Here is a 9,378-nt window from a genome sequence, read left to right on the forward strand (position 1 = left end):
GACACTGCACACAAGCAGAGACAGACTTTAAATCAAGTGATGCAGATTGACCTAGAGTATTATTGAGAAAAAAAGCAGGTTGACTCCACTATACTTTAGCATTATTCAACAGGAAGCAATGTGAGATCTACAACTTGTATAGAGTGATATTGTGATTTGCAGCAAAAGCAGATTAGAGCAACTTCAGACTGAGTATGAAACAGTAAAGATAGACAGGGAAGAAGCACTGTTTAGCATGAAGCTGTGTATGGTAGAGAGGTTACCGTGTATGTATACAGTATCCAATTAAATCATGATTCTTTTACATAGGTCATCATACCACATGTATACAAAAACACACTGGCTCATATAAATACATGTCAACATCTGCATTTACAATTTACTGAGTGCAGACATTAAATACACATTCTCACTTGACACAGTCAATGTAAACCAAAAAAGTTAAATATTCAAAATAACATATACTGACTCAACCACAATGGCACATTCAGAGATGCATAGTAATCTGAAAACAAATGAAATCACACACACACAACATGGAAAACAGTCAACTTTACACAACAAACATTCACACACACACACACACACCACTGTGCAATACAATGCTAGTACAGATAAAGCCACCATCAAGTACCCCAATACTGGGGAAACAACAAGATGGCACTGACATCCTCCACCACAATAACAACGCTGTAGTCGTAAGGTGATGCAATTAGTCCACAAGTCCCCTCCTAAACAGAGACAGAGTCAAAAAGAAAGCAATGTTTTGTTTTTAGGAGAAAACAGATCAGAGTGCAAAAAGCGGAGTGTGATTGGTCCATGTCTGAAGCCTAAATCACTGATTAACAAAAACATAATTAAAGTGAACAATCAATCCATGTTTCTTTATAACTGGAATTGCAAAATATTGTCTTCAACAACAAACAAATAAGAATGGCGTTCAAATGAAGGGGTGCTGTGTCCAGTTATGAAAAAAGAGAAGTTACAACCCCTGGGCTAATCCCTGGAGCTAATCAGAGCTGATATTAAAGTGAGACCATGAGTGGATGTGAGTGGATGAAGCCTGGTTTATCATCTTTGCCTTCCTGAGAGGGGGGCAGACTGGGACTATCCTAGTTTAGGTTGTCATAGATACTGGGGGCAGGGGGAACAGGAAGCTTGGGCTTCTTCTTTCTGTTGGATTGGCCTACTAGACTACTCTGGGAGCTACTGCCCCCTCCACTCCCACTGCCGCCCCCTCCTCCTGTGCTGTTTAGGCCAAGAGACGTCTTCTTCTTCTTCTTAGGCTTCTTAGAATCTGAGTTGTTGGTGCCTGGTAGAGAGATCAAGAGCAGGGGATGAGATGAGACCGACTTCCAGTGTATGAACGTACAGAATGTGGACCTGAATTCGGTTCTCTTACTGGCTTTGGAGGAGGCTGAATCGGAGGGGGAGATGTCTGAGGATCCATCCCACTGTAGGCGACTCATGAGAACTTGTCCGTCTGAGGCATCGTAGCAGTCACTCTCCACCATCGTGTCTGCATCGGGTAGAGACGACCTGACAGAGACAACAGCCGCTCAGATCAGACCAGCCACAGACAGCAGCAGGACACATGGTGGAGCCATTCAATCTGCCATACAGCACACCTACTGTAGTACACACCCAGGCCATACAGTTGGCCCCATGAATGCTCATACAGTAGCTAACTAACATAGTCCACCCTCAATGATAAGGCCTGTCCATCTAACTGGCACAAAACATCCACAATAAATACATAGTCATTCAATACAACTCCTCAAGCAAACACCTGTACATTTAGGGACACCACAGGCACCAGTCAAGATCGAATATATCAGTTCTAGGAATAAACGAGTCAGAACCAATGGAGGCCAGAGGGGCAGGGGAGGGGCACACTCACGCGGACGGCCCCAGGAGGAACACCCTGACGGCCCTCCTCTGTTCGTCCGTGTGCTGGGGGCACCGCTGGGACCTGGCAGGGACACAACGTGGCATTACAAACACCTGAGAAACACCTGCCCACAATGCACAGTGGCCCCGCCTACCCAGGGCCACGGCAGAGACAAGAGTGGGAGAGAGACAGAAACAGACACTGCCAGTGACCAATCAGATGATGGGTCAGGTGTCAGAGTTTGAAGGTTAGAGATTAACTTTTGCTCACTGACAGTGTCCAGTTCGTCTCTCACCACGTACGGCAGGCAGTGTCCAATCAGGGTCTTACATAGTCCAATTGGAAAATATCTGTTGTTTAGTCCAATCAAATATGAATTGTTTTACTAATTTGACACGATTTGGTATTATACTGAACAAAAATATAAAACGCAACATGCAACAACTTCAACGGTTTTACCAAGTTACAGTTCATAGAAGGAAATCAGGCCCTAATCTATGGATTTCACATGACTGGGAAGGGGCACAGCCATGGGTGGGCATACTGTAGGTCCACCCACTGGGGAGCCAGAATGAGTTTTATCCCCACAAAAGGGCTTTATTACAGACAGAAATACTTTTGTGGTGTGGAGGTCCTGGGCTGACGTGGTCTGCGGTTGTGAAGCCGGTTGGATGTACTGCCAAATTCTCTAAAATTACGTTGGGAGGTAGCTTATTGTAGAGAAATAAACATTAAATTATCTGGCAATTGCACGCTCCCTCAAAACTAGAGACATCTGTGGAATTGTGTTGTGTGACTAATCTTTTATTGTCCCCAACACAAGGTGCACCTGTGTAATGATCATGATGTTTAATCAGCTTCTTGATATGCCACACCTGTCAGGTGGATGGATTATCTTGGAAAAGGAGAAATGCCCACTAACAGGGATGTAAACACATTAATACACAAGCTTTTTGTGCATATGGAACATTTCTAGGATCTTTTATTTCAGCTCGTGAAAAATGGGGCCAACACTTTAGATGTTTAGTTTATATTTTTGTTCAGTATACTTTAAAAAAAGAAGAAAATTAGTCAATAACTGACCCCAATCATCTAATAAATACTGTATGTTATAAAGGAAATGGAAAATAATTGAGAATCATATAGAGTTGCCACTTGTGTACCCCAAAAATCAGTCCCAACTACACATGATCACAACACACCAATGAAACTGATCATGTTAAAGGTCTCACAGAAACAACATGCAGAACAGTAACCATGAGTGTCTGTTGGCAACCTCCATAATGGAGTTGGGCCACAGGTTTACCACTTGTCCGGAACACACGTCATTCAAGTCACGGAAGACCTTCCTGACTAGCTAGTTTAACAAACACCTCTGAGGACCTGGTAAGGTCCATACTAAGGGGCAGGCTGAGGGATGGACACAGGACGTACTGACATTGACATCAAACTTCCAAGAAGATGTCTGTCTGACACAGTACAACCCTGAATGGCCCATCATGATCATAATCAGCAACTTTGACTCAAGCTAACATCTAGTGCCAGCGCTTGAGAAACAAAAAGTATTAATGAGTTTGTGTGATAAAGGTATGTGTGTGCACTCCGTGTAGCTGATAGGACATTAGGTGGAAATGACAAGACTATTAGAGGTGCATGTGCTGTGTTTGCGTGCAGAGTAATCCCTACCTGGTGCACATCTTCTTGGTGTGCTCCGAGATCACTCCACATTGCTGCAGACAGGGGGCAGTGTAGTTAGAGACAAGCCAGTCATACACACTGCTGATAAATGTCTTGAGATATGATCCAATACAGTTAGACTTGTGGATGGATGGTAGAATGGATAAATTAAAATGACTCACTGTTGTCAACAGAGACCTCAGTTCGTCAGGGCCTAAAGTTTCGTAATTGATGCCAGTGTTATAGTTGTACTGCAGTGAGGGAGAGAGAACGATAACAGACATCAACACACTAATAGATATGTAGGTGTGAACCATCAGAAAAATTGATTCTGGTTACCTTGTATGGATCTGCATTGACACTATTATTAAGCTCCCCTGAAAAAGAGAACAGCATATGATCTATCAGTCTACTTGCCAGACTCCCAAAGACACAGATGATGCACACAACCACCACCAACCATGAAATAAAGCAGTGATTACATTTAGTGCAATATCCACAATATTACATGTCACAAACAATTGATTCCTATGTCTGAGAAAACATGCGTGAAATGTAGTTTATGATGGGATGAAGCAAAGGTCTCTCTAGCTATTGACCAGTGAGGTAAGAAAACAGAATTGATTATTATGTACGTGCTGCAGTAGCAAGCATATTTATGCATAAGCATAAGGCAAAATATATTTTAATGGTTTAATCAATCTGTGATTGAAATTGAGCAGCACTTTAAGGGCCAAAACCACAAACGACAGGTCGATCAAACTGGTGTGGATTGAGTTCAGGTCATTTATTACATAGGAACATCCTTGACGCTCCATAGAAGATAGCAGCACCGTTTCATTTCAGCTCCATTTAAAAGAAAGAGGGACAATCAAGAATCAATGAAGACATGATACAAACAAAAACAAATGCAAACAAAAGCATGAATATGTCAAGTAGATAATGGATAGGATAATGCACAAGAGGACTTGTTGAGTCACCTGAGAAACTAAGAGATAAACAGCTGGTCTGTTTTAGAGACATGACTGTAGTCTATCATTACTGGGACCAGACTATCATCTGACATGATTTTTTCACTCAAGTGTTGAACGAGTTAAACAATATAACACAATACAGAAAATAAATGGATATATTACATACAAAGAACTGAAAACTGGAGGCTGAACTGTGATTTATTGCACACAATTGTCAGCTTCCTGTAAGTCATTCTCAGCTCATTAACTTTGCACCATGATCCATGTCAAATTAAAATCATCAAGCAAACAGGAGACTGTGGAGCATGAAGAGTCGGCCTTTGCCTTATATCTTAATTGCTTATCCTCATCTTCAATGCTGCTTCTGATCCTTTTCATACTGTACTACGTCTGTATTCTGCCAACATTGTGATCCTTTTCATACTGTACTACGTCTGTATTCTGCCAACATTGTGATCCTTTTCATACTGTACTACGTCTGTATTCTGCCAAAATTGTGATCCTTTTCATACTGTACTACGTCTGTATTCTGCCAACATTGTGATCCTTTTCATACTGTACTACGTCTGTATTCTGCCAACATTGTGATCCTTTTCATACTGTACTACGTCTGTATTCTGCCAACATTGTGATCCTTTTCATACTGTACTACGTCTGTATTCTGCCAACATTGTGATCCTTTTCATACTGTACTACGTCTGTATTCTGCCAACATTGTGCATTTGACCTGGATTTAAGCAGCAGACTCCTTCAATGGCCATCTATCGTGAAGAATCCAGAAGGCCACATTAACATTCTCAATAGAGGATTTTGGAGACACCCTGGGTCCATGCTAAGGTTCATTTCCTTAGGAATGAAAGTTCAAACTCCAGGCACTCTTTTCCTGATATACTGTCCCTAAAACGGCAGGGGTCTTTCCCAGATTCTTCTCGGGTTGACCTTTGACCCTACATTGAAGCGGGGGAGGGCATTATAGAGCTGGCCTGGCAGTAACCAGCCCCTTCTGATCACCGAGGAAATGCATCATCTCTCAACAGCACGCATGGAGCTTCCTGATCTGCAACAAAGCTTTGGCCCCAGCAATGCTGAAACGAGCAGAGTGTAAAACATCCCCAACCATTCAACCAACTACTCTAAAACTTTCACGCACACAAACACACACAAAGTAGGGCCATAAATTGGGTGTATTCAGGAGTTGGACTACACACTTCCATTTCAAGGCTACAAAGAGTCTGGACTCTAGAACATTCCCACAACTCCTGACAAACAAAATACCATGAGACCACATATAATATTCTGTATATCAGAATGCATTATATAAACAATAATGTATGCAATTAAGTATGAATATCAGTGTGAATTTCAGTCAAATAAATTCTGATTGAGAAATGATATTGACAAATGACATTTAAAAAAAGGGGGAATCTGCAGTTGCTACATCCATTTTAGGATGTATAAAGTAATGATATGTACCCATTGATTCTTGAAGAATATAACTTGAACTGTTATACCCCCAATCAGAACTTGTTGTACTCAACCAATGTTTGTTAACAAAACACTATACAGCCTCAAAACTATAACTTTGATATCACAAAGATGGTCAGTCCTTGTATCCATAGCTCTTTCTATTCATTTGAGTGGTAAAACATTTCTAGCACAATTCTGTATCTCAGCATGTAATTTTACAGAATAATGGTGCTGATTGAGAAATGATATTGACAAATGACAAAAAATAAATAAAAACATTTGTTTTAATCCATTTTGCGGATTGCCACTAAGATTAAAAAAAGAAAAATGCCATTCTAATCATGTGTTTCAATTGGAAAATATTTACATTCCAGATGGGAAATGTAAATGACACACAGCTTATAGTTTGTCACTTAACATGCATCTTACATGGGTACGAAGAGGTAATGTTATACTAACCATTTTTATGCTTTACAGATTTTGATCTTCTGGGTGAATTTGGATTCTAAGGAAATAATACACAAAAAGAGAAGAACTGTCCATTTAGATTCACACTGATCTAGATGAACAGATCACAAACAACTAGTGAAGCATGCAACAGGAAAAGTGAAGCACACACCCCTTGATCCAATTGAATTTGTAAAAAAATGTTTTTTAAATGTTCATCCTTGCCATGCTTGTAAGCAGAAAGTAGGGCTGTGATAATACCAGTATGGCAAAAGAAGTCCATGGGAAAAATTCACACAAAGCAGAGCAAACTATTTGGTCCTTTAAAAGTTGCTTTTTGTCAAATGTGCACTATAGCTTGTAAAATAAATAAATGTGACTGGATAACAACTTAATGATGTTTGTTTACAACATTAGTGCTGTTTCCCTAAAGTAGTTTCCTTGCCACGACACTAACGAGTAATGCGATACTGGTATCATCCCGGCCCTAGCAGAAAGGACAGAGGGATACCAGAAATCCTTAAGGTTATTTTGTATCTATTGGCCCCCTTGCAATTACATGTGGACAAAAACACAACATACAGAACATGAATCTCCACAGCAATGAAACTTACCAAAGGTATATGTTGTTTCAAAGAATGTAAAAATACCTTATCTGACTTTCTCTTCTTAGCTGTAGAGGGAAAATAGAGGGGTGTAAGACAAGCATAGATGTGCTTGTTCAGCTAAAGTCACAAAAAAACATTCAGACAGGGATTCACACTTGTTTTATTCTCACCTTTTTTTTCTGAGCCATACGACCAGTCATTGTCATTGACGTCATCATTGTCTTCCTGATCACTCTCTGATTTGTTGTTCATGTTGTTACTGCTTGCTATTCTGTAGACCAATATCAAGAAAATTAGCAGAATTGCCCAATCACTTGAGGAATGTATTGGTTTGTTTTCTTTGTCACATTGTAGTGTAGTGTCCATGTCCAGTGCCCCTTGCTGACCTGCGGTTGGCGATGCGGCTGCTGTTGCGCCCCATGCCCAAGCATTTCTCCAGATGAGGGGCAAAGCGGGACGCAGCAATGCTCCGGTTGCAGTTGGGACACACACACTCCTTGTTTTTCCACTGATTGTACACTTGCCCGAAAATGTCCACTCCTGGTTGGTCAACGATTTCTACGGAGCAAGGCGAGAACATACATGAAAGATAAACTAACAAATTAAAGGCAGAGAAATGAACCAGATAACCAGACCCAGGGGAAAAGCACTCTGGTCCTAACCAAAGTCCTTCATGCTTTCTTGGTCCGTGTCATCCAGGAAGAAGTAGCCCTGTTTGACAGCACGATGCACCTCGAAACACAGGCCCAAACAGGCGTCCTCCACCAGGTCCGAGTAGATGTCCTGAGCCAAGGCCTGTGGAGGACAGCAAAGAATAAAGTCACAAAGGTCACAAAGGAAAGGAAACTACATGAGCAACTTCCTGTTTTAAAGCAGGACAACTACCACCAAACATGATAGGATGGTGAAAGTGTAGTCCACTACTCACCTCTAGCTTGGTGTTGTCCAGGCCCGACAGAGACATATCCTCCATTTTCATTTGCAAAAGTTTAAGGGCGAATCACTGCCTTCTACATGGCACAGCTATGGGGGACAACAGAGCTGAAAACAGGAAATACACACATTTAGTGATTTAAAATAACTCAGTCATTCAAACAATAAAAAATAAGTGATGAGACAAGAGATTATCCATTTGTTGGACAAAACCCAACAAAAGTCCCAGAGTGAGACTAAATCAACACTTACAAAGGAGCACCGACACTCAGTTGAGACCTCTTATTCGCTAATAGTTGGCAGAGGTGACTGCCTGATATTGTTTTGGTTAGCTGTTGAAACAAATAAACAAATACATTTCACTGAATTAGTACATTTGGTGTAGCGGCTACACAATACAAGACAGAACCAGAACAAAAACTTAAGTAAAGCCAGAACAGTTGTATTGTCTAGAGACTAGAGTGAGCATTAAGACACGGCTACTACGTGTTAGCTTGCGCTAACGTTCGATATTAGCTAGGATAGAACGCAGTTACAACTGATAGACAGCAAATTAGCTATCTAGTTAGCAAAACAAATATTTTCCTAATATCTGCTACCGATAGCAAAAACATAGCTAGCTAACAAATCAGCTCATTGCACATAATCTTACTAATACGTGTACGTACAATTATTTCAATGATTTCTTTACAGAGAATATCATACTGGTCAGCTCGCACTCACCATCAACGACCAATATATGATTGAGCCGTTACAGTTTAGCTGGACATTGACAATATATTATTTTGCTACATTGTATCTAGCTAGGATGATACATGTTGTTGTAGCTATTAGCTAGTCATTTAAATGTGATCCAGCAGAGCAGTCAAAGGGAAATAAGAAAAGGTAAAAAGAGGCTGCCATTTTCCTTCCAAAACAGACCTCACTAAACGATCACCGAGGTTCTCCGTGCCGTTTTACATGGCCGAAAGTCGGGGAAAATGGCATAGAAAGGAAATGAACTTCTAATCAAATCAAGTGAATGTACTTAAGTGCATACATTTAATGTTTAATTGGATATGCAATAATTAAATAGAAAACCTCGGCTGTCTGGATCCGCCCCCTCTCGCGAGTGACCATTTATGTTATTGACGGAAAGGGAAGTGGTGAAATAATCACGGTTATCGTTTATCGATTAGTTCTCATGAAACAACCAAATCACAAATTAGGGTATATTATAGGGTGACAATTCTAATTGATCCATTTATTTAGGACACTATTGTTTGGTCGGCATTTCGAACATATGAGTTGGTCCATTATCCATTTTCAGTAGGCAATTGTCTTCAACATCCATCATATAACACCTACAATCATTTGTAAAAAATAATGAATGCAATATGTA

The 9,378-nt window shown here is 40.6% G+C and overlaps 1 protein-coding gene across 6 annotated transcripts; it reads right to left on the reverse strand.

Annotated features, from left to right (window-relative positions):
* Nucleotides 1-1,097: 1,097 nt before the first annotated feature.
* LOC115110817 (ataxin-7-like protein 3) lies at nucleotides 1,098-9,129 on the reverse strand. Of its 6 annotated transcripts, none has more exons than XM_029636732.2 (14): nucleotides 9,078-9,129; nucleotides 8,250-8,329; nucleotides 7,993-8,105; nucleotides 7,727-7,859; nucleotides 7,451-7,622; nucleotides 7,235-7,335; nucleotides 7,071-7,129; nucleotides 6,469-6,514; nucleotides 3,908-3,945; nucleotides 3,751-3,819; nucleotides 3,578-3,621; nucleotides 1,901-1,972; nucleotides 1,403-1,539; nucleotides 1,098-1,312 (listed from the first exon to the last, which is right to left on the reverse strand). In XM_029636732.2, the coding sequence occupies exons 3-14, from the start codon at nucleotides 8,041-8,043 to the stop codon at nucleotides 1,113-1,115; spliced, it is 1,122 nt and encodes a 373-aa protein (XP_029492592.1). In that variant the 5' UTR covers nucleotides 8,044-8,105; nucleotides 8,250-8,329; nucleotides 9,078-9,129; the 3' UTR covers nucleotides 1,098-1,112. The 6 variants fall into 6 exon arrangements, with proteins under 6 accessions (XP_029492592.1, XP_029492591.1, XP_029492595.1 ...); XM_029636731.2 differs by lacking the exon at nucleotides 9,078-9,129 and adding an exon at nucleotides 8,919-9,023; XM_029636735.2 differs by lacking the exon at nucleotides 9,078-9,129 and adding an exon at nucleotides 8,721-8,912 and having other exon boundaries at nucleotides 7,107-7,129.
* Nucleotides 9,130-9,378: the final 249 nt, after the last annotated feature.

The sequence above is a fragment of the Oncorhynchus nerka genome, unplaced genomic scaffold (assembly GCF_034236695.1).
Source record: "Oncorhynchus nerka isolate Pitt River unplaced genomic scaffold, Oner_Uvic_2.0 unplaced_scaffold_1262, whole genome shotgun sequence".
Classification (NCBI taxonomy): Eukaryota; Metazoa; Chordata; class Actinopteri; order Salmoniformes; family Salmonidae; genus Oncorhynchus; species Oncorhynchus nerka.